Source organism: Bactrocera dorsalis, chromosome 3 (assembly GCF_023373825.1).
Source record: "Bactrocera dorsalis isolate Fly_Bdor chromosome 3, ASM2337382v1, whole genome shotgun sequence".
Lineage (NCBI taxonomy): Eukaryota > Metazoa > Arthropoda > Insecta > Diptera > Tephritidae > Bactrocera > Bactrocera dorsalis.
Window position 1 is genome coordinate 67,251,628 of NC_064305.1, and position 26,097 is coordinate 67,277,724.

At 33.4% G+C, this 26,097-nt stretch overlaps 1 protein-coding gene across 6 annotated transcripts in view; it reads left to right on the forward strand.

The window, feature by feature from the left end:
* Positions 1-25,570, forward strand: part of LOC105228979 (terminal nucleotidyltransferase 5C) — a 294,705-nt gene extending 269,135 nt beyond the window's left edge. The window contains exons 1-3 of one of the 6 annotated variants that reach the window (XM_049451090.1): positions 132-2,254; positions 4,168-5,130; positions 22,065-23,780. In XM_049451090.1, the coding sequence (XP_049307047.1) occupies positions 22,125-23,780 (1,656 nt within the window). In that variant the 5' untranslated portion in view covers positions 132-2,254; positions 4,168-5,130; positions 22,065-22,124. Of the gene's footprint in view, positions 1-131; positions 2,255-4,167; positions 5,131-22,064 lie in introns of those variants that run through there. The other 5 variants (XM_049451089.1, XM_049451091.1, XM_049451088.1 and 2 more) reach the window with 5 other exon arrangements.
* The last annotated feature ends 527 nt before the right edge of the window (positions 25,571-26,097 follow it).

Here is a 26,097-nt window from a genome sequence, read left to right on the forward strand (position 1 = left end):
TTGAAAAACTATAAAACGACAAAAGCAACAAAAGTAAAGAAATAAAAAAAAACTAATATCGCTAAAAAGTCGCAGCACTAAACGTGATAAAAACTGAAAAAAAAACGAAAACTAAACAGAAACAAAAAAAAAAAAAAAAAACAAAATTAAAATAAACAAATATAATTACAATTAAAAAATTAAAAACCAAAAATGCGATCAAAGCAGCTAAACATCCGCATATGGCGCATCACTAGCATGCTCAGCCGTAAATCGGTGGTTTGGTGATAGTAACAGCGGCGCCGACGCTGCCATCATCAGCACCACCGACGTTGTCATTTCCATCTTCGTGTTGGTGTTGCTTGTTGCCGCCTTAGACGCTGCGGTCGGCACCGCCAATGGTCGAGAACAATCTAGAAGAGGCGCCAGCGCAGCAATCAAGCACACATAAATAGATACATCCATACATACATACGTACTTACACACAAAAATACATAACCACATGCAGCTAGATTGCCATATAAACCGATGTTGGCGATTAAAGCATTAAAATATGTAGATTTGTATGTATGTAGCTGTGTATTTATCAGCCGTCGTGCACATATGGCAGTCACTGTAAGCCCACACGCTGCAGCCACGATAATGAAAAGCCCCTATGTATGTATGATGTCTATGCCTATACGTACAATATATGTATGTATGTACGTATTTGTATAAATAATATATACAATATATGTAAATGTGTGTGCGTGTGTGTCGCTAAGCCTACCCCACAACCGCTCCCGGCACTTAGTATGCGCACTTTATTCGATTTGCTGCCACCTTTTTAGTGTGACGTCAGTCGGTGCTGCTGCGCGCCTTTCGCCGTGCCATAACGAGTCGCCTGCATGCCGCGCACCCAACCCTTACGCTACTTGTTGGGTTCTTGCTTGCAATACATACAAATATCTTTCATTTTTTTTTTTTAACTTTTTGCCATTGTTTTTGTTGCTATTAACACGCCAGCGCCCCACGACAACGACTTTTTCGCTGAATGCTGCCGATTGCGACAAGAGAAACGACTTGAATGTGCTCAAAAGCTCCAAAGTGAGTGGGCGCTGTGACCAACAAATAAATGACATAGTGGGAGAGAAAGAACAAGAGAGCGTAGCATGTAAGGCGTGTATGAGAGAATGTGTGTGCTTGAGAAAAATAGTAATTTGAAATTGTGAGTATTTGTGCTTTTGAGCACCTTCTGTGACTGAGTGACTGCATTATCTGAGTGAGTGTATTCCCTGAGTGACTACATTCCCTGAGTGCCTACAATGCCTGAGTGAGTGCAATACTTAAATGAGTGCGTGCTTGCATATTACGAGTGATACACTCAAACAAGTGGCCAGCTAGCGCTCCATTGCTTGCACTAATCGTGTTAGAGAGCTTATACCTCGACGCGAATAACACCTGCTCGCGTGCATTACAGCCCCTCAAACATGGTATATACGTGCGCGTATATGTATGTATGTGGCCTGCACTCAAGCTCCAGCATGCACTCGCATTCACTCACGCTCAACAACTGAGCAGTGCACTCGGCAGCCCGCACTCGCACACTCAACGTGCTAGCAAAGCGTACGCCAACTTGGCGACCCATTGGTGTACATTCCCCAACAGCGCAACGTTAGCAGCAGTACGATTTCGAACTCGCTCGGTGTAAGACATTGACTGCTCCCGTAGACGCGGTCGTACACATACATAGTATATAAAATAGTGTATATATACATATATATTTATATATACATATTTGCCAAATTGCCATAAAACGTTCACGTCAGCAGCAACAGCAGCAGCGTTAGTAATTTTTTGCCTGGCGGTGTACTGAAATTGAAATATAACTGTTCAGACATTATAGAAAATTGCTTGCTTTCATAAAATTTTGAAACAATTTTTTTCGTGTTTTTGCTCGTCGGCAGTGCAGCTACGACGCAACGCACGTCATCAAGTCAGTCAACAAATCGTCGCTTGCCGTAGTCGTTGTCGTGGTCGACGTTGTGTCATTCATTGCCGTCGTAGTCGTCGTCGTTGTCGCCATTAACAGTGTGTGTTTCTGCACAGCAGCTTGTTAGAAAAGTGGCCTAAAACAACGAAAAAAACGTTGCAAATGAAACTTGAAAAATAGCAAAAAATTTAATTTTCGAAAATATTTTCGAAAGTGTAACGAAAAGTGGGCGCGTGCAAGTTATAACGTGGCGTAAAATAAAAATAACAACAACAAGCATACGCGCAAACTGCAAGAAAAAGGTGGGTGAAGCAATCATATTGTTTAAAGAATTTGTAAGAAATATTGAAAAATTTCGAGGAAATCGAAAAAAAAATTATTTTTGAGTAAAAAATTGAGAAACATATTTTTTTTTAAGCAAAACAACAAAATCAGTAGTTGTGTGTTAGCGAAGTGCAACGAAAAGTGTAAGAAGCCTTCAAAGGTAGAAAGCAAAAGCTGATGCGTTCTAATTTGTTGGTGAAATACTGAGAAATTAAATATTTTGAAGCAAGTTAAAAGAAAATATATTGTAGCCCAAAGAGAGTGGTTGTCAAAAATAAAAAAGCTAAAAAAGAAATTAAAAAATTTGAAACTTCGAAAATTTGAGAAATTAAAATTTGAAATTTCCTAAATTTAAAATATGAAAATTTAAAATTAAAAAATATGATATAATATATTTGAACCATACATATGAAAATTTAAAAATGAATTTATAAATTACAAGAAATCGAATAAAAAAATACATGAAATTTAAAATAAAAAATTAAAATAAAGATTTTACAAATTAAAATTACGTGCTAATTATAATTAAAAAGTATGAAAACTTGGATATAAATACATCGAGAAATTAATCAAATTAAAATTAAAAAATTAAGCAAATTTAAGTTTATTCAAAATGACTAGAAAATTAAAACGAGATGGAAATTCCCAAATATAAAAATTTGTAAAGTTTTGAAAAATGTGAATATCACGAACATTTACAGTTTACTTCTAGAAATTGATCCAATTAAAATTAAAATATTAAGAAAATTAAATATCAAAATTAAAATTACTTGAAAATTAAAAGGGAATGGAAATTTCCAAATCCAAAAATTGATAAAATTTTGAAAAATGTAAAAATTATCAAAATTTACAATTTACTTCTAGAAATTAATCAAATTAAAATTAAAAAATTAGAAAATTTATGTTTCAAAATTAAAACTACTTGAAAATAGCAAATTGGAAATTTCAAAATACAAAAATTTATTAAATGTAAAATTTTGTTAAACTTAAATCTTATGATAATTTAAAACTTAGAAATGCAAACTACTTGATTTTTAGAAAAATTTGAATATCCAAAAACTTAGAATATACAAAATTTGGTAAAACTTAAAACTGGAATTGTGAAACCTTTAACTGAAATGTTAAACAATTGTAACTTAGAACTGCTTGATTATTAGAAAAATTGAAGAATTTATATATCCAAAAATTTAGAATATTTAAAATTTTAAAAAACTTAAAACTATGAAAATTTAAACATTTTAAATCCAAAATTTTAAACTACTTGAATATTAAAAGACTGCGAAATTTCAAAATTCAGAAACTAAAATTTCTGGAAAAAATATTTAAACATTCTGAAAATAAAAAATATTATGTATTCCAAAACTTAAATCTAAAGAAATATGCATACTCGCATATGTACAGTTCAAATAGTAGTTCTTAAAGTACAACAGAATCGTTTAAAATTGAATATTAAAAATATGTAGTATTTAAAAAATTTTTGAAAATAAAAGCAGTTAGGTTTCAGTTTATAAAAAAAATTAATATAAAAAAAAATAAAAATAACAACTTTCGAATTATCAAAAAGTAATACCAAACATGAAAAATTACAACAAAAAATCAACTATAATTACGAGTTAAGGAAAATTATGTTTATGTTTGTAATAGTAAATTAAAGATACAACAATATTTACGCAAATTTTCAATACAAAATGTGTTTGTATAAAATGCTTACTAATCAGCTCTTTAAAATTTAAAGACATTAAATTGTAAAACAAAAAAGATTAAAATATTTTCGAAAATTAAATTTAAAACCAAAAACCAAAAAATATAAAATTTAAAATTTTTTTTGCATATTCAAAATATTTTAAAAATTCGAAATTTCAAATTTTTACAATAAAATATTTCTTCTTAGCAGAAAAGTACCAACGTCACAAAACCGACAAGCGCCAATGCGTAACGCGATACGCTGAAACAAAATAAATTAAAAACCAAACGAATTTATTGCTGCGGTGGAGCAATTTCACGATTTCACGAAAATTGTGTGCAATAGCATTTTTGTTTGCCAAAAAAGTGCAAGGAGAACTGAAAAAAATTGCATATAAACAGTTGAAAAAATTTAAACGAAGCAATTGATGAACTAAAAGAATATTAAATAAAAAATTAATATAATTAATTAAAAAATTAATATAATTAATACAAATTAATTATAATAATTAAAAAATTATTTACGAAAATTAAAGAAATTAATAAAATATTAAAATAATTAATTAAAGTTTGATATAATTAATTACAAATAAAGGTAATTAATTAACTTATAATTAAATAATCAGCTAAAATAATCAGTAATTAATATTATGAATTTAATTAATTACACAATTAAGATAATTAATTAAAAAATCAATGTAATTAATTAACAAATACTCGAAAAAGTTGCAAAAATCTGTAGCAGAATATTTTCTGCGTCTTTAGTGGACAGCTGGCACATTCCAATATAAACATACTTACACATACACGCATACCGACAAACTTACCTACATATGTACACTTGAAAGCGAAAATTCAAGGCGAAAATTGTAGTGCTCAACGCAAATAGAAACTAACCCACACACAACGAACGAAAACAGCAACAAAAAGTCAAAATAAGCAACAACTACAACAAAAAGCATAAAGCAAATACTTGTGTAGTTTACGATTTCTGCGAAATTTTCAAAGAAAATTTTACCAAACAGAAAAGCGAAAAAAAATATTTACAAAATAAATTTGCAAAAAAAAAGCAATACATTTGCGAAAAAATTAGTAAAAGAGTGTGAAACCAAGTGCAAAAACTGAAACGGAGTGCAGCTCGGCTGTTTGTGCAGATTCCTGCGTTAATTTGGTAGGTGAATCATGCGCATTTGAACACAAAATTTTTTTTTTAATTTTGTTTTTGGCATTAAGAAAAGTGTGTGCGATTAATTAGCAGTGCAAAAAAGGAGAGCAGAGCAAAAATTAATAACACAATTTATACGCGCATACGTATAGTTCATAAGTAGGTGACTAATGCGGAACGCACAAGCAAATACACAAACTTAATTTATTGGGGAAGTGTTGAGAAATGAACACAGGTTGAAAACAATTATTTATGCGTTTCGTTAAAATAATATGCATTTGATGAGATTATTCAACGTTTGCTGCCGAAATGTACATACATACATACATATTTACATACATATGTTCCAGCCAAAGTGCTTGTAAAAATATGAAATAATTGCGAGCGGCTCGATTTGTGATTTTTTCGCAAATTTATTGAATTTTGAGTTATTTGTCTGCGCTTTTGTTGGCATTAAAATGTTGTTGCACCCAAAAGCTAATAAATTTGCTTGATTTAGTGGAGTTACCTGTTTTTTGCTGTATTGCTTAACAGCTGGTGAAAGGAACTAACTGCAAAGCTGGCGTATACCTCAGAGAAAACGCGAAAAACATGCGAAAACAGGCATAAAATGCAATGAAAAATGTGGCCACTTTGCAATATGCTCAAATTTTTGCATTTATGAAATAGTATTAATTTGAAAAAAAAAATCAAAAATAAAAATTTTTCCTAATTTTTTTGCAATTATGAAAAAATATTTATTTGAAAGTATTTCAAATTAAAAAAATACTTATTAATTTTCCAATTATAAATAAAACAAAAAATTTTTTGAAAAATTTGGCAATTATCGCAAAAAAAAAAATTTAAAACTATATGTAAAAATTCTAAAATAATTAGTATCAAAAAATTTTTAAAAATACTTTTTTTAATTTGAATAAATTTTCAAAAATAGTTTTTTTTAATTGAAAAAATTGCAAAAAATAATTTGGTCTCTAAAATTGTGTAAAAATGATTTATTTTTGACTCCCAAATTCCAAAAAAAACTGTAAATATTTTCAAAAATACCTTTTTCGTATTAGAAAAAAATTTCAAAATTATTTTCATTCAAATATTTTGCAAAAATAATTTTTGTGGATTACAAATTCCAAAAAAAACTGTGTAAATGTTTTAAAAAATACTTTTATTTTCAAAAATATTTACTCTTCAAAAATTTTGCAAAAATAAATTCTCTTTGCTTTATACATTCCAAAAAAAAAATGTGTTAATGCGCATAGCTCCACGATTTTGATTAAAAAAGGTGTTGGCTTAGAATTATTTGCTCGCAGCGTTGCATTTATTTTTTCAATTTGAAATTAAGTATTATATTAGCAGCAATAACGCAAATATACAACTAGTCTTAGAATTGTTTCTTCTTAAAATATTCCAACTAGCTTTACAATTTTGAAACCGAAATGTACTTATAAAATATTTTTCTTACAAAAATTTTGAAACGAGGATATTTTTTTTTTACAATATATACTCTTAACGTTACTAATAAATGCAACTTTCAAGTTCAAAATGTAAAATTTAGTTTTGAAAATTCTGAAAAATAACGGCATACCAGTAAATTTACGTTCAAAGCAAATTTATTTCTCGGAAATTTACGCCAAAGAAATGTTTTTGTTCCAAGAAACCCACAAAAATGCAAAACATTGAAAATGTAAATTCAATAATTCAATAGCAAAAGTCTGAGTAGACCATTAAGCATGCAATATGTCTTTTTGAATTGATTGCTTAAAGTCGAAAAAAACGTTTTTGTTACAATTTTCTAAGAATTCTACAATAAAAGCTTACGAAAAAGCAAAATTTATATTTTTTTAACTGCAAAAATTCGAGTTTGTAGGTAAATAAATAAATGAAAAATTCGTTGTCGAAAACTTTTATACAGGAAAAAGGTGTTTTATGACAAAAAAATGCAGGATTTAGTTTCGAAAACCGTTTTCGAAGATAATTATATGTATATAATTTTACAAATTTTTGCTTTTGCGTTGAAACCCGCTTACTGTGTTAGTCTATGTAGAGGAAATTTGCTATTTTCGAATTTTAAAAATAATTGTTTTCTATATTTTTTTGTGTTATTTTAAAAAACAACTTTTTTAATATTTTAATTTAAATTTTTTTAATTATTTTTTTTTTTTGGTGTGATGCATTAAAAATATTTATTAAAAGCTTTGTTTTTTTTTATGTTTATGAAGTAATCAAATTAGATGTGAGTTAAAACAATTAACAATAATTTAACTTTGAAAAATATTGAATTAAGCTAAAATGTAATTAGCCAGAATAAAAAAAAAATACTTCTAAATGCAAAAATTTAATAAAATTAAACAAATAACATTATAATAAAAAAATATCATAATAATTAAAATTAATATAATTTCTTTATATTTTATTAATTCCAATTTTTTGTTAATATTTAAATTTTTTTAGATTTTTTATAAATTATAATATATATATAATAACATAATTTTTTTAATTTTTAATTTTTATAACTTTTTGTGATTATTTTTTTATAAATTTTTTTAATTTTTTACTTCTATAATTTATTTGTTGCTATTTTTTTTATTTTCAGTTTTTTAATATTTTTTAATTTTTATCATATTTAATTACAATAAAAAATAACAAATAATTCAAATTAATATAATTTCTTTATATATACTTTTTAATTATTTTTTTTCTATTCTTTTTTTTGTGATTTTTTTTTTGATTTTTTATATGTTTTTTTTTTGTAATTTTTTTTATAATTTTTTTACTTTCATATTTTTTTCTTATTATTTTTTATATTATTTTTTAAATTATTTACTTTTATTATATTTTTCTTTTAATTATTTTTAATTATTAAATTTTTAATATTTTTTATTTTTTACTTTTCCATAATTTTTAACTTTGTTAATTTTAAATTTTTATTTTTTTTTCCCATTTCTCTATATCAAAATTTCAACCAACCATATTACAGCCTTTATTTGTAAATATTTGCAATACACAATGTAATAATTATAGTACCTACATAAATACTGCAGCATGCAGCTCTAATAATGCCAACCAACAACAAAGCAGCAAGTCAAAAAATGCTCGTAATTAATAGTTTGCCGCAATTATTAATTGAAAGAAATCAACTTGTGAAATCCAAGACGATGACTACTCGCTATCTCCAGCCAGCCAGAGTGGCTAAACATACACATATGTAAACACTAGCATATACATATGTATGTAGGTATATGTAGCACATATACACCAATGTATGTATGCATGTATGTACATAGAGGCGTGCTACCTCCACAGACCTGCCTACAATGCCCGAAGCAGCGTACGGTGTTGCACAAAAGTATGTTTAAATGTGTAAGCAAGTTAGTATGCATGTATGTATGTGACTAAATGCCACTTACCGCTGCACTGTGGTGCAAAGCAATACATATTTACGCACGCTTTGCTTTTTATGACCAGAATTGTTGCGCCTTTTTGTTTTTTCCCCACTTTTTATAACTTTTAATAAACTTGAGTGTGTATGCGTGCATGTGTGCAAGCAACGTATGTATGTATGCATTATTGTTGTTGTATTGTCTCTTTGCTTGTTTTTCGCTGCATATTTTTTTCAGCTAGAGAATTAATTCGCATAACTTAACAAAGTTGTTGCTACTAGCGCTACAACTACTGTTGCTATTGTTGTTGCTATTATTATTATTTTGATTGCTGTTGTTGTTGACTAAGCTAAGCTGCGCTGGTTAGCGCTAGCAAATCGAAAGATACAAGTTCCGCGCATAGGTGTGTTGGTGACTTTTAGTAGCCGATACACATACATATACTTGTACATATATATTTATTAATTTATACGCACACATGCAGATCGACGCTTGCTTTGGTTTGCGTTGGTTTTGCCCGTGTAAGCGATGACGTTCAACTCTGTTTACTGTTTACGTGCATTTCAACTTGTACGTACATACATGTGTGTGTGTGTGTGTATGCATATGTGTATGTGGCGATTTGGCTATGAGTTTGTAGCGTGATTGTGTCAGTGTGACACAAGTGGTGAGCGTGAAACAAAAGCTAAAATGGAAAATCTAATAAAATTGCGAAAAAGACGCTTTAATTAAGTAGCAACAACAACAACAATAACAGCCGCAATCGCGCTGCGCTAAAGTTGTTTACTGTTTGCTGTACAGTTTCATCCAATCATCTATTTGCGTTGAATTTAAATGTTTTTTTTACCTTTTTTTTGTTTTTGTATTTAGTTTTTGTTTATGGCATTTTTGCGCCTAGTTAAATAATTTATTTAATTTATTTCATATCGAAGATACCTCAACATTGTCATGAGGTACATTTGGCTGTCTAATTAACTTATTTAGTGGGTGTGCTGGTACATTTTTACATATAAATAACTGATTTTTTTGAGGTTAGGATTTTCATGCATTAGTATTTGACAGATCACGTGGGATTTCAGACATGGTGTCAAAGAGAAAGATGCTCAGTATGCTTTGACATTTCATCATGAATAGACTTACTAACGAGCAACGCTTGCAAATCATTGAATTTTATTACCAAAATCAGTGTTCGGTTCGAAATGTGTTTCGCGCGCGTGTTTTGTTCAGCGATGAGGCTCATTTCTGGTTGAATGGCTACGTAAATAAGCAAAATTGCCGCATTTGGGGTGAAGAGCAACCAGAAGCCGTTCAAGAACTGACCATGCATCCCGAAAAATGCACTGTTTGGTGTGGTTTGTACGCTGGTGGAATCATTGTACCGTATTTTTTAAAAGATGCTGTTGGACGCAACGTTACGGTGAATGGCGATCGCTATCGTTCGATGCTAACAAACTTTTTGTTGCCAAAAATGGAAGAACTGAACTTGGTTGACATGTGGTTTCAACAAGATGGCGCTACATGCCACACAGCTCGCGATTCTATGGCCATTTTGAGGGAAAACTTCGGACAACAATTCATCTCAAGAAATGGACCCGTAAGTTGGCCACCAAGATCATGCGATTTAACGCCTTTAGACTATTTTTTGTGGGGCTACGTCAAGTCTAAAGTCTACAGAAATAAGCCAGCAACTATTCCAGCTTTGGAAGACAACATTTCCGAAGAAATTCGGGCTATTCCGGCCGAAATGCTCGAAAAAGTTGCCCAAAATTGGACTTTCCGAATGGACCACCTAAGACGCAGCCGCTTTCAAATAAAGAACTTTTGCAAATTTTATGCGTTTTTTTTTTAAAAAAAGTTATCAAGCTCTTAAAAAATCACCCTTTATATTTATTTATGAATAGGCGTTGTAGTAATTTTTAAAAATTATATTTTGAAAATAATATTAGTTGAAAATTTTTTGGTTTTCACTGATACTCCGATATTCCAAAAATGCCAGTAAGATCTCTGTCCGTTAATCGTCGATTCTCAAGCACTAAATTCCTTTATTTTATTGACGTGTTGATCATCAGTTGATGTTGATGGCCGTCCTGGACGTAGTTCGTCGTGAAGGCGTTCTCGACCCTCTTTGAATAAGTACGCCAATTAGTCCTTCAATTTTAGAGATATCTATCTGAAATTTTGCACACGTTCGTTTCTCCCCAAGTAGCAGCTTTTCAAATGGTTCAAATCTGATCATTGGTTCAGAGCTGCCATACAAACCGAACGATCATAATCCAATCCTTGTGTGGTACTCTTTTTTATTAGCCGAGATGTCTTCACGAAATTTAATTATTAGTTAATTTTTTTAATTATTTTTTTATTGATGATTTTTATGATTTATTTTAAAGATTTTTTTAAATATTTTTTTTTATGATTTTTTTTTAATAATTTTTTTTTATGATTTTTTTTTAATAATTTGTTATCATTAATAATTTTCAAATTTTTATTTATTTCTCTTTGTTTATTTTCTTATCTTTAATTTTGATTTTTCTAACGCACCTTTCTTCAACACCTTTCCGCTCTTTTATTGTTTCTAACCACACTTTCCACGCAAATATCGCCTCCACTTGCATTCGTGTTTGCTTCCGGTAGCAACATTACGTTGTCCAACTTTTAAACACTTTCTCACTTCCGCGAATTTTTGGTTCGAAATACTTTGCGCAATTTTGAGGTCAAGTTCTCACTTTGCCGACGACGCTACAGTGGTGGCGGATTATACAAGCATATATGTATGCACATGTATGTATGCATGTAAATACAGCTGAATGCACGAAAAATCTATGCCAACGAGGTGAGCATTGCTTAATTTTCGATTTTTCTTGTTGTTGCTTTTGCTGACGCGCCACTGACCAACAAAGCGGGAAAAGTATTTTTTCACTTTAGCGAGCGAGTGCGAGGGCCTTGTTTCGTTTGCAAATTCTTTCACATGCCAACTAAGTGCACAAATATTTATAGAATACATATCTAGGTACACATGACTATACATGTATGTATGTATCTACATATATCTGTAAGTATATATTTTTGTATGCAGTCTGGATGACGCCCACACCTACCGGCACCCACTAGGCCTTGTAGACATACTTACATATGTAGACATTTTATAAATATTTCTATCACTGCCACTTTTGGCTACGAAATTCTTTGGTTGTTTACTTATATATATACATATGTACATACATATATGTATGTATACTTATGTGTTTGAAGGTATGTACTTGTACGTAGGTATATACAAACGTATATGTAGCATTTTTGCCGTCTAAACAATTTGTCATCGACTTTATTGACAGTTTTTACTTAAAATTTGTATCTCTCTGCTTCTTCTCATTTTTATTGTTGCTATTATTGTTGCATGACATTTGAAATGATTGCTTCTAATACACACTTTGAATGGAAATCGTCGTCAGTTTGCCGTTTACTCGCGCTGAATCAATCAAGCATGACATAAATTGTATGTCTGTCTGTCCATATGTATTTATATGTGTATATATGTATACTCGTACATTTGTGTGTAGGCATACCAAATATGTGACAAAATCCATGTTTAAATGTGCGAATAGAAAACTCGTAAAAATATTTATTTGTTCATACCAACATACATATGTACACGCATATGTACATATACATATGTATATATGAAATATACAATATATACATACATCTACATTTATACATCCAAATATTGCCGCTTATGTCGTTTAGAAAAGCGTCGCAAGCAAAAACAATGCGCACACTGTATGAGTAAGGCAAATGAAATTGAGAGTGCCGAAGAAATTAGTATTCAAGTAATGTAACAAAAGCAAGTTAAACAAAAACTGCAAATAAACAAAAACAATAACAAAATATGCCTGCATACCTGTGCATATCTATTTATGCACATACATACATATGCATGTATTATAGGTATATATTTCAAATACATATGTATGTACGTTTACTTTTCGCAGTGAGTGTGTGCGCTCTCTGTTTTCCTTCGGCTAAATGTCGGCAAACACAGTTGAATAGTTAATTCGTCCGTTTTATGCTTAACTTGCGCAATTCTAGCGTAGTTTTTGCTTTTTGCTTCGGATTTGCTGTTTTCTTTTTGTCTTTTGTATGTTTTCAGCGCCTTAGTTTGGGGTGTGTATGGCTCAATTGCGGCTTTGTGACTTCCTAGTGACGCTATTTTCAATAGATTTCTAATATTAAATAAAAAAAAGAAAAAGTTTTAAATTAATTATTATTTTTTTGTAGACTTTCTTTGCTTCGATATAAGTTTTTTTACATTGCACTGGATGCAGGCTTATACGTATCAAGGGTAGATCACCCTCACCCTTCAAGGTTCACTCCTTTTCTACATAAAAACCACAGAAACTTCAAATTTATTAGAAAATGTTTATTATCATTCAAAACAAAAAAAATTCTTTGGTATTTATTTTTTTTTAAGATTATCTCTTTCAAATGTTGACCGCTCAGATAGTCCATCCGTTGAGCCCAATTTTCGATGACTCGTTCGAGCATTTCGCTTGGTATTAGCGAATGACAAGTGTGATGTTCTGCTTCAAGGCGTGAATCGAAGCGAGATTGTCCGCATAGGCTTAGACTTTACATATCTTCACAGGAAAAAGTCTAACGATGTGATATCACATGGAAGTGGTGCCATCTTGTTGAAGCCAAATGTCGCCGAGATCATGAGCTTCAATTTAAGGCATCAAGTAGTCTGTTATCATGACGCCAATGGTGACTGGCGGTTACGTTCTCATTGGCATCATTTTAGAAGAATAATTGACCGATGATTCCACCGGCCCACAAACCACACCAAACCTATGTTTTTATGGAAACAATGGCTGCTCTTCGTCCCAAATGTGATACTTTTGTTTGTTTACATACTCGTTGAGCAAGAAATGTGCCTCATCGCAGAATAAAATTTTACTCGAAAACGTCGGTTCTTTTTTGGAACTTTGAAGAGCGGCCTTAGTTTTTGCGCAAGCTGTATTTTGTACGCCTTCAATTTAAGATCTCGATGTGTACTCTCAGCTGCGGCGTGATCACGCGTTACAATCTTATTGAGTTCGTCACTACTCTGCTCGTTAACTTTAACTCTGCCCTTTGGTCTAAAAATTGAGATAGTAAGTAAGAGAGTGGATACGATTTTTTCTTGGTGGAGCAATTCTTTCCTCCGCGTCCAAGAATGTTTTAGTAACCCTTTAGTTTTTCTTCTATAAACTATTATAATTGAATTGAAGTGAAAAATTTTTTAGAGGAATAAAAAGAAATTTGTATTTTTATTTGTCATTTGACCGATTTACGATAGTAATACTGATCTAACATTGAAGACAGCGGCTATACGTTAATGAGGTATTGGTATGCTCTCTTATACAGAAATTGTTGTTGCTTTGACTTGCAATTTTTTGACAAGAGAGCAGAAGCGAGCTGAAAAGTGCCGAATCAAAGACAGCTTGTATTTGTATCTATCATTAAATTGGTATAACTGTTTTCTTTTCTCCCTCTATTTCATTATACATACTAGCCTTTCGACTTTATACCAGTTGCTTATTCGATTAGTCGCTCTTTAAAGTTTAGTTTAGTGAAGACACCTTATTTTTATACCAACAACAGGACATAGAAAACAATTTATATGTAACTATTTTTTACCATTTCTATGTCAAAAGTATACGTAAATGGTTCAAACCACTGGGTCTCACCTTCCTAGTATAATTGTTCTCTTACTTCCGTACGATTAAATACTCTTTATATCGCTTGCATAGAGAGATCTCTCAATAAAACTAAGTGGAAATACATTGTTCAACCACATTGTCTCCAATCTCTCCCAGTTCCTTCCTAACCTCAAATACAGTTTACACTGATTTTTAATTGCCCAGTGCTTTCAAAGTACATACAATATATGTACATATGTATATGTATGTATATATCTCAGACAGTAGGTGAGTTATTTCGCTCTGTGCAACTATTTAATTTTTCCACCCACTTTTTATCATAAATACAGAGTTTTTCTTCTTTTTTCACATTTTTAGGTTTCAATTCATTTTTGCCATTTAATTGGCATTGCAATGCTTGTGATATATTAAGCGAGTCATTCATAAGTTCTTTGCACAATTAACATATGTATGTATATACATACAAACAGCATAACTTCAGCCATACGTATGGATGTAAATATGTATGTAAATACATATGTACGTATATCGGCGGCGCATAGTCATATTACTTAAACATCTGTCGACATGGTTTTCAAATTGCACACTTTTTACGACTTTTATCTGCGTCTTTAGTTGTGTGTCATTTTCGTTTGCATTTGTTTATGACTTTTATTAATACTTTTTGTTGCCGTGTTTGCACTTTTTTCCCCATTCTTCGAGTGTCTTTAATTGCATTTCGCATGACATGGATATTTTGCTTTACATTTGTCAGTCTATTTTATGTTTGTTATTGTTTGTTTTTGCATTTTATCGCACCGAAAATTATCTAGTGCATCAAAGAAACTAACAATAACAACAACAACAATGACAAATCGGTAATAAATATAGCAGTCACATGCTGCAATGAATTTATTGCATTTACATATGAATAAGTTGTATATTATGTAGATATGTATATGTAATTCTTTACATACAAACATATAAGTGTACATATACATATATAATTATATGTATGTATACATATATATAGGGTGATTTTTTAAGAGCTTGATAACTTTTTTAAAAAAAAAAACGCATAAAATTTGCAAAATCTCATCGGTTCTTTATTTGAAACGTTAGATTGGTTCATGACATTTACTTTTTGAAGATAATTTCATTTAAATGTTGACCGCGGCTGCGTCTTAGGTGGTCCATTCGGAAAGTCCAATTTTGGGCAACTTTTTCGAGCATTTCGGCCGGAATAGCCCGAATTTCTTCGGAAATGTTGTCTTCCAAAGCTGGAATAGTTGCTGGCTTATTTCTGTAGACTTTAGACTTGACGTAGCCCCACAAAAAATAGTCTAAAGGCGTTAAATCGCATGATCTTGGTGGCCAACTTACGGGTCCATTTCTTGAGATGAATTGTTGTCCGAAGTTTTCCCTCAAAATGGCCATAGAATCGCGAGCTGTGTGGCATGTAGCGCCATCTTGTTGAAACCACATGTCAACCAAGTTCAGTTCTTCCATTTTTGGCAACAAAAAGTTTGTTAGCATCGAACGATAGCGATCGCCATTCACCGTAACGTTGCGTCCAACAGCATCTTTGAAAAAATACGGTCCAATGATTCCACCAGCGTACAAACCACACCAAACAGTGCATTTTTCGGGATGCATGGGCAGTTCTTGAACGGCTTCTGGTTGCTCTTCACCCCAAATGCGGCAATTTTGCTTATTTACGTAGCCATTCAACCAGAAATGAGCCTCATCGCTGAACAAAATTTGTCGATAAAAAAGCGGATTTTCACATTTCGAACCGAAGACTGATTTTGGTAATAAAATTCAATGATTTGCAAGCGTTGCTCGTTAGTAAGTCTATTCATGATGAAATGTCAAAGCATACTGAGCATCTTTCTCTTTGACACCATGTCTGAAATCCCACGTGATCTGTCAAATACTAATGCATGAAAATCCTAACCTCAAAAAAATCACCCGTTACAAATTCTTAGAAGTTAGCATGTCACACAAAAAAGCTTTCCCTACAAGAACTTGATTTTAATCGTTCAGATTCTATGGCAGCTATATGTTATAGTGCTCCGATCTGAACAATATGCTCACAGAATGTACCGTTGCCTTGAACACTAAACTGTAAAAAAATTCGGGAAACTAGCTCAACAAATGAAAAAAATTTCCTCACAAAGAGTTGATTTCGAACGATCAGTTTATATGGCAGCTATATGCTATAGTGGTCCGATCTGAAAAATATTTTCGGAGATCATAAAGTTGCCTTAGATCTTAATTTATGCTAAAATTCGTGAAGATATCTCTACAAATAAAAAAGTTTTCCAAACAAGCACTTTATTCCGATTGTTCAGTTCGTATGGCAGCTATATGTTATTGTGGTCCGATACCGGTGGTAACGACAAGTGAGCAGCTTCCAGAGGAGAAAAGAACATGTGCAAAATTTGACATCAATATCTAAAAAAAACTAAGTGACTTTAGTACAGACGAACATTGTCCTCTGTGTACTTATACAAAGTTTTGAAAGCACTGGAATTATTAATTGTAACAAATATTGAAATCTAGTCAAGTTTTATTAAATCATTTAAAAGGGCATTCCACGACTTACTTGCACTATAATAAATCAATATTTTATAGGTCCATACATATAACTGTACACTTACCGCAAAACAAGCCGGCTTTTTACATGATATTTCAATAAAAGCTCTAACAAAAAATTCTAATAACCCGGAAACGCTGAGAATTAGTTTAATTGCCTAAAGCGCGCCTACAATTATCACGATAATCTGAAAAAATAGGTTTAAAGTCTTTAACAGCACACACACACAAAATTGGATTTATAAGTGAATTTATACAGAGCTGTGCAAGGTAATGGAAGCGTATGCTCATTAGGGTTAAAATGATTTAATTGTTTTCTGCTAAAATAAGTCAAAAATTTTGAGCGAAGTTTAAAATATATGACAAGGATTATTATAGTAAAACAACATAATAATAAAAAAAATAATATAATATAAAAAACAAAAAAATATTACAAAAAATATAATAAAAAAAAAACATATAAAACAAGAATAAAGTCAATTTTGTTTCATTTTTCAGGATGATCAGTTTAACGAGCTGAGTCGATTACGTCATTTCCATTTTATATATACGAAAAAGTCCTCCAGTTTTTGAAATATCGATGTGAAAATTTTCGCAAGTCCATTTTTGTTCAAGTAGCCGCTCATTTGTCTGAACTGCCGATATCGGGCCACTATAGCTTGTAGTTGCCATACAAATTGAACGAAAAAAATCAAGTCTTGTATGCAAAACTTTTTTATTTTATGAGAAATCTTGATATAAAATATTTCCGAAGACAACGCTAAAATATTCAAATAAATTTATTAGATCGGATAATCATAGCATATAGCTGCCATATTAACTGAATGATCAAAATCAAATGCTTATATAGAAAGCATCTTCATTTGTGAAGATATTTTCGTGTAATTTAGCATGGCTTATTGCCCAAGGCAACAGTACAATTTCCGAAGAAACTGTTGTGATCGGCTCACTATAGCATATAGCTGCCATACAAACTGGTTTACCAATATCTAGGTAGACATTCTTTGATACCCTTTTATGCTATAAAAATACACCTTTGAAGCGTATTATAACTTTGGTGAAAGTAAGGCTAACGTTTAATCTTGCCTTTAATACGTTTCGGTTGAGTAAACCAAAGCATTTGCAAAACGGTTCTATGTCATTGCACAGCGCTGTACATTTTTGAATAGTCATTATTATATATGTATGTATGTATATAAATGAATATTTCATTTTGGCGCTGGTTTTATTTGAACATAGTAAACGCTTATACATGTATATATGTATGTATGTATATAAAGGGTGATTTTTTAAGAGCTTGATAACTTTTTTTTAAAAAAAAACGCATAAAATTTGCAAAATCTCATCGGTTCTTTATTTGAAACGTTAGATTGGTTCATGACATTTACTTTTTGAAGATAATTTCATTTAAATGTTGACCGCGGCTGCGTCTTAGGTGGTCCATTCGGAAAGTCCAATTTTGGGCAACTTTTTCGAGCATTTCGGCCGGAATAGCCCGAATTTCTTCGGAAATGTTGTCTTCCAAAGCTGGAATAGTTGCTGGCTTATTTCTGTAGACTTTAGACTTGACGTAGCCCCACAAAAAATAGTCTAAAGGCGTTAAATCGCATGATCTTGGTGGCCAACTTACGGGTCCATTTCTTGAGATGAATTGTTGTCCGAAGTTTTCCCTCAAAATGGCCATAGAATCGCGAGCTGTGTGGCATGTAGCGCCATCTTGTTGAAACCACATGTCAACCAAGTTCAGTTCTTCCATTTTTGGCAACAAAAAGTTTGTTAGCATCGAACGATAGCGATCGCCATTCACCGTAACGTTGCGTCCAACAGCATCTTTGAAAAAATACGGTCCAATGATTCCACCAGCGTACAAACCACACCAAACAGTGCATTTTTCGGGATGCATGGGCAGTTCTTGAACGGCTTCTGGTTGCTCTTCACCCCAAATGCGGCAATTTTGCTTATTTACGTAGCCATTCAACCAGAAATGAGCCTCATCGCTGAACAAAATTTGTCGCGAAACACATTTCGAACCGAACACTGATTTTGGTAATAAAATTCAATGATTTGCAAGCGTTGCTCGTTAGTAAGTCTATTCATGATGAAATGTCAAAGCATACTGAGCATCTTTCTCTTTGACACCATGTCTGAAATCCCACGTGATCTGTCAAATACTAATGCATGAAAATCCTAACCTCAAAAAAATCACCCGTTACATATGTATATAGAATATACATACTTATGTTTTTATGTGTGTAATAATAGCTTGTTGAAATCATAATGATGAATTGAATTTCTTGGAAATGTAATAAAATCAGATTATGCGAATGTTTGATGCTTTTTTCGACATAATTATTATTTTATATATAAAACATATGTACATATACATTTATATATTTATATGGATGTTAGATGATATACATACATATTTATATATGCAAGTATGTAATAAATAGTTCTAAGTTGTTTACAAGCACTTGAAAGCAAGTAAACATGAAAACATTCATACATAAGTATATTGTATATGTACCTGTATGTCAATATTGTTGTACATATGTATGTAAGTATATGTGATACGCATCATTAATTAATAGTTCTGACTAAGAATGTGATAACGAGGCAATTATTTGCGCTGAAACAAATTTTATAAGTAAATGTACATACATACATACTTACTTACATACATACATATGTATGTTATGTGTATATGCATTTATTTCTAATTTGTAAATAAAAATATACATACATATGTATAAGTGTAAATATATGTACATATAAATATAAGCTTGAATAAATGCACTTACGATCAATATTTGTGTGCCTGTGTGTTCGCAAGTGCGGTCTACCGGCAAAAGGTACTAAGTTCAATTTAATTAACGAAAGAAATTTCAATATTTTACTAAGCACGTTGTACTTGTAGATTTCTGTCGAGAAAGTGATTTCATATAGAATTTTTAATAATTTTTAGAGCTAAAAAAGAGTGAGGTCACACGTTTTGGTATAGTAGTCGAAAAAGTCTTTTCGTATTTCTAATCAAACTTGAACTTATTTTTTTTTATTAAATGAAGCTTAAAATGTCACCTTTCCAACACTAAGTAGGTATATGGTATAACACAATGTGATTGGTGGCACAGGAGATATACAGACGTACGACTGCAACGACAACTATTGACAAAATACGAAAAGACTTTTTCGACTATCCAATATAATGAAATTTTCAATGTAAAATACTTAATATTTTACTTTTAAAGGCATTTGTTCAACCTTTTTCACTTACTTACGCCGCTAATGAGTGTTTTTTAGCGCTTTCTGCAATAGCAATAAAAATAATTTCGCTGCCAGCGAAGCTAAGTAACGCGATAAACACGTGCCACGAAGCGCAAAACAGGAATTTGTTTATTTTTAAACACAAACGGCATAGTATTTGAGTGCAGATAAACATATTTAGTTCCAATATATAGTATATATGCAGTATATACACTCACGCCGCCATATAAGTATGTACATATGCATGCCTATTTATATATGCCTTCGCTATATAATTTGTGTCACATGTACAGTCAGCCTATAATTCAAATATGAATTCTTTATACGCTCGTTAGTCAGTCGGTTAGTCGCCCGGTCGCTCGTTCGTTTGTTCATTTGTTCGGTTTCCTACCATAAACGAAAATCACAAGATAATTTGTGGGGGCGAGGCGACGAGTCTTCAACTTTTGCCGTTACTATGCCAGCCCATTTGACTCTGCGGCTATTATTGTATTATCTCGCTGTTATTTATTTTTTATTTTTACATTTTTTGAGTGTATTTTTGTATTTGTTGTTTTTGGTTTCCCTAGTATTGTCATTGACCTTTGCGCTCCACGAAATAAGCACAAATGAGCACAAATTCGAATTATGTAAGTGTTGAATCACTCGTACTCGTACTTATTTCCAATGACACAAAAGCCGCCACTGACTGACTGAAGCGCTAATTTATGTTTTAATCGGAGGCGAGAGAACTTTATTCAAAGTTCAGTTCGAGTGCAGTAATTTGTGGTGTGTCAACTTGAAAATAATAATAACACAATTTGAAAATAATTACACTAAAGCCAAGGCGGCACGACGAAAATTGCCGTCAAGTTATTACCAAAAAAAAATATTAAAAAAAAATAAAATATATATTAAAATAAAAAAAAATATTTTCATTTTAAAATTTCTTACCTTCGTTGTTTTCAAGGTATCAAAAATACTCTTTCAAAGGCTTTTTAAGCCTTGAGGACTAATTTGTCGCTAGCTTGTATGTGTTAGATGACTTTTTAAACATTTTTCGTTGATATGAGGTCATATAAATATTTATATGAAAATAACACCAAAATTTCACTAAGCCGACAGCTACAGCCTTGTCTAAATTTAACTACATACTAAATCACTCAACTGCAGATATTAAATATTTAATATTAAATACAAAACATGTGGCAACTTCATGTTCACTTGTTTTTATATTTACAAATATAGTGAATAACATGTAAAGAAAAAATTAAAAAATTCTGTGGAGGCGTTCCCGAGTTACTTGAGGACCGAAATCATCGCATAGGGTTGAACGAAAATTTAAAAAAATTTCTATGGTTAATGCGTGCAAATATGCATTGCTGTGAAATAAAAATCGCCAGTGTAAGATCTAGTTCTTAACTGCTCAACACCAGATTTCTTTGAATATTGCTTTTATAATAATTTTTATAAAAAAATGTGTCATTAAACAGCTGCTGACTGTTAATTTTCACAAAACATAATTCATCATGTTCATACCTTCGAAATTTTTTATTTGTATTTTTTTTTTTTTTTTTGGTATAACTTAACCTCAAATTACACAATTATTTATTATTATGAAATAAAGAGTGTTAAACTGTAGTAATAGCAATTGTAACGGTTTGTCGGTAATACAACTCAATGTCGAAATAATTGTCTGATAATAAGGTCACAGAAGTGTTATTAAATACGGAACAGCAACGGCTGTGTTCCAGTTTCATGCAAAAGCGCTTGAATTTTACTAAACTCAAGACTTGCTAGAGACTCTCCCGAACTTTTATTTTTAAATAAGTACTTTTGTGATATAAAGGGATGTCACGTGAAAGTGAATATCCAGATCATTGGATCAATTTACTAGAATACACCAAAACTAGTAAATTGTGTTATTCATTGCAAGATAACTCAAACTCTACCATATTTTCATATTTTTCATTTACTAAATACCAAACTCTCTGCTAATTCCAAAACTCTATTAACAAAATCTCTCTATCTCTCTTTCTACTTGCAGTGCGGGACCCTAGACGCACACTCCGAATCGTCATATCACTATCAACAGCGTTCGAACAGAATGGATGTCTATCAAATTGACGACGGTTTCCACTCGGATGGTGGCACTGAAACGCCACCACCCTCACCCAGTTCGGGTTCATCTATAGCCTCGGCTTCGGATCATGGCTCATTGGAGAGTGTCGACACGGGCGGTACACAACGTTTGGCCGTACTCTCATTCGAACAGGTGCGTAAATTGCACGATGTCATGGACGAAAAAGTAGCCATACATGGACGTGGTAATTTCCCCACACTCGAGGTACCGCTCAAAGACTTGGTCAATATGGTACGACGCAAATTGGAGGCGGATGTTAGTGTGGGCGGTGCCGGTGTGATAGTCAAGGATGTGCGCTTGAATGGTGGCGCAGCTAGTCATGTTTTAGCTTCCGAGGATCAGCCATACAATGACTTGGACTTGATCTATGCCATTGATTTGACATCGACACGTCACTTTGATCGCGTTAAATCGGCCGTGCTCAATACATTGTTGGACCTCTTGCCGGAGGGTGTGTGCAAACGGCGCATTATGCCGTGCGCTTTGAAGGAGGCTTACGTCGGCAAGATGGTCAAAGTGAATAATAATAATGACGGTGATCGTTGGTCACTAATATCGCTCGGCAATTCGCCAGGTCACAAGAATGTCGAATTGAAATTTGTCGACACTATGCGACGTCAGTTCGAATTCTCAGTGGACTCATTTCAAATCGTTTTGGACTCGTTGCTAGTATTCTACGACTGTGCCGCCTTGCCCATATCGGAGAATTTCTATCCGACCGTGGTCGGTGAGTCGGTATATGGCGACTTTCAGGAGGCGCTCTATCATTTGCAAAAGAAATTGATCTCAACACGACAGCCGGAAGAGATACGCGGCGGCGGTTTGCTCAAGTATTGCAATCTCTTGGTGCGCAATTATAAGCCAGTCGATCCGCAACATATCAAGACCCTAGAACGTTATATGTGCTCACGGTTCTTCATCGATTTCCCCGACATCAATACGCAAACCAAGAAGCTGGAGGCGTACTTGTCCAATCACTTCTGGGGCGTTGACGAGGAGCCCCTACAATATCAGTACCTGATGCATTTACGCGAAGTCGTCGAAATGTCTACGGTGTGCCTGATGGGGCACGAGCGGCGGCAAACCATGTTGCTCATACAGAATTTGGCCACGAATGTGCTCTACAAGGAGCAGAAGAAGCAGCAACAGGCGCAGGAGCAATATCAACAACAGCAGCAGCAACAACAACAGCATCACCTACATCACCATCACCATTCACAACAACAACAACAGCAGCAGCCAGTCGATGTGCAAACAACACAAGCACAACAGCAGCAACAGCAACAACAACAGCAGTCACATCAACAAGTAACGCTGGTCACAGCACAGCACCAACAACAACCACAACAATTGCAAGCGCCGCAAACACAGACAATCTACTTGCAGGCGGCGCCGACAGCGTCCCCACAAACAACAACAGCGACCATCTGCTGTACGACAGCCACCGGTGAGCAGCAGCAACAACAAGTGCAAGTACAGCAACAGCCACAAGTGCAGGCGATACAAACGCACGCCGCAGTGGCCCAGCCGACGACCACCATTCTGGTCTATAACGGCGTCTACTATGCACCTGTGATTCCGGCTATTTGCACATGCAACCAGACGTGGTTGAGCACGTGATTGACGAACGAGCCGGCGACGGGGCAAACAGACGCAACAACAACAACAGCAGCAGCAGTAGCAACCACAGCGTTAACAGCGACAACAAGCGCAGCAGCAGAAGCAGCAACAACAACAACAGCATCAGCAGCAGAGGCAACAGTGATGGGGGCACAGCAACAACAACAACAAGAAGCAGCCACAGCTTTTGATCAGCAGCAAAATGATGTGGCAGCAGTAGCAGCAGCGGACGTAAGCCACCTACAATTAAGCTGCAATTGCAATTGCAACAACAACAATAGCAACACTTGCACCGTTGTGCCGACATTTGCATTTAATGGTAACACAACAACAGCAGCCACCAACTGCAGCAGCTATGCTACAACAACAACGCCACTTGCAACTTATGTGCCGCCGGCAGCCACAGCACCAACAACAACAACGGTTGCTGCGCCGACGGCTAATAATTTGCTGGCAATTCCTTGCTACGACGCGCAATGCCTGTTGCAACACCAGCAGCTGCAGCAGCAACAACAACAACAACAAGCACAGCTGCTGCAACAACAGCAAGCGCAATATTTGCAACAACAGCAAACACAGTTGCTGCAACAACAACAATCAAAATTGTACCAACAACAACAACAAGCGCAATTGTTACAACAACAGCTGTTAACAACACACCATCCATCATCCACTTACTATGTACAGCAAATGCCAACAACCGCATTGTCTGTACTACCAACAACATCACTAACACCACCACAACAACAACAACCCTTCTCATTGCAAATGCAGTTGCCGTTGTTGGAACAACAACAACATCAGCAACAATTGCTTTTGCAACAATGTCAACGACAGCAAATACAACAACAACAACCGCAATTTGCTGTCTACTTCGCGCCGCAGCAACAATTGTTGCCACAACAACAACAGCAGCAACAGCAATTTGTGCATTATTATCCGTATGAGTCTACCGCTGCTGCCTACAGCAGCTGATGGGAGTCACAATAGATGCCAGAAGTGTATGGGTTAGGCAACTAAGTGCTGTTAAAGACACCAAATTGTCCCCTTTTTGTTTTTGTAAAAATTAATTTAAATCGAAAATAAGTTTTTTCTTCACAATTTATGGAGAAGTTGCAGAAAGATTTGTTCATTAGAAATTTTTTCGAAAAGTAACTTCGGAAAGTGTAACTTTTGAAAACAGTGAGCTTTCGTAAATTAAGCTTCCAAAAAATTAAACTTTCACAAAAATCGAGCTTTCATTCAAACATTGAATTTTGTAGAAAAGTGCCTTCGACAAATCAAACTTTCACTGGATTCTAACATCTTCGATCTACTAAAAGTAGAGCTTCCCAAAAAAAGCTTTCATTCAACAATGAATTTTGTCGAATTGTACCTGCGACAAATCAAGCTTTTAGTGAGTTTTAACTTTTTCAAGTGGGTTCTAACAACAAAAAATTTGATCGACAGAAAATTGAGCTTTTGAACAAATCGAGCTTTCATTAAAAATTGATTTTTGTAGAAACGTGTCTTTCAGTGACTTCTAATATCTTAGATCTACAGAAAATGGAGCTTTCTAAAAAATTAGGCTTTCAAAGTTGAACTTCGATAATTATGTTCGAAAAGTTCAAGTAAATTTGAACTTTCAATACGAGAAAAGTCGTAGAAATCTGTTTTTCAAATTTTTGTTGCATTTTCACTTAGCGAAAGCTCAAGTGAGCTTTCACCTAATGAAAGCTCCGCAATGCCAGCTTATGTCATTTTAGGCATGGGTTTAATACATTTTTCGCACTAATAGAAGTCTATTTTTTGAAAGCTTACATAATTTCACCCACTGAATAATGTAAAAAATTACGCATAAAATTAAGTTTTCTCCCACTTATGACAGCATTGTTTACAGAATAAACGCAATTAGCTGCACGTAGTGCTTTGAAAGTTAAAGAAACAACTCAGCGATTTAAGTACAAATTTCTGCGAATGCTCATGCATATTGCAGCTGTGTCTACAGGCCTTGCATACCTTTAGGCGCCAAACAGCTGTTGCTCTGCTGCTTTTGGTTGTTGTTGCCCACCACTTCCTTTCCCCTATTGTCATTCTCACTCTCTCTCATTCCTTCCATTATTATTTCATCTCACTCGCGTGCGCTCTCTCTCTTTCGCTCTCACTTTTGCTGCGGCGTTGTAACCTTACAATTCGACTGCTTTGCTGCTCGTTGCCCGTCGGTTTGCGTCACTGCTACCACGTTGCGTTACGTTGGTTGGTTTGTGTCCACACTATTTACTGTTAACTGTGTACTTTATTATAATATTTTTATTTTTTATACCATACTTACTACTAT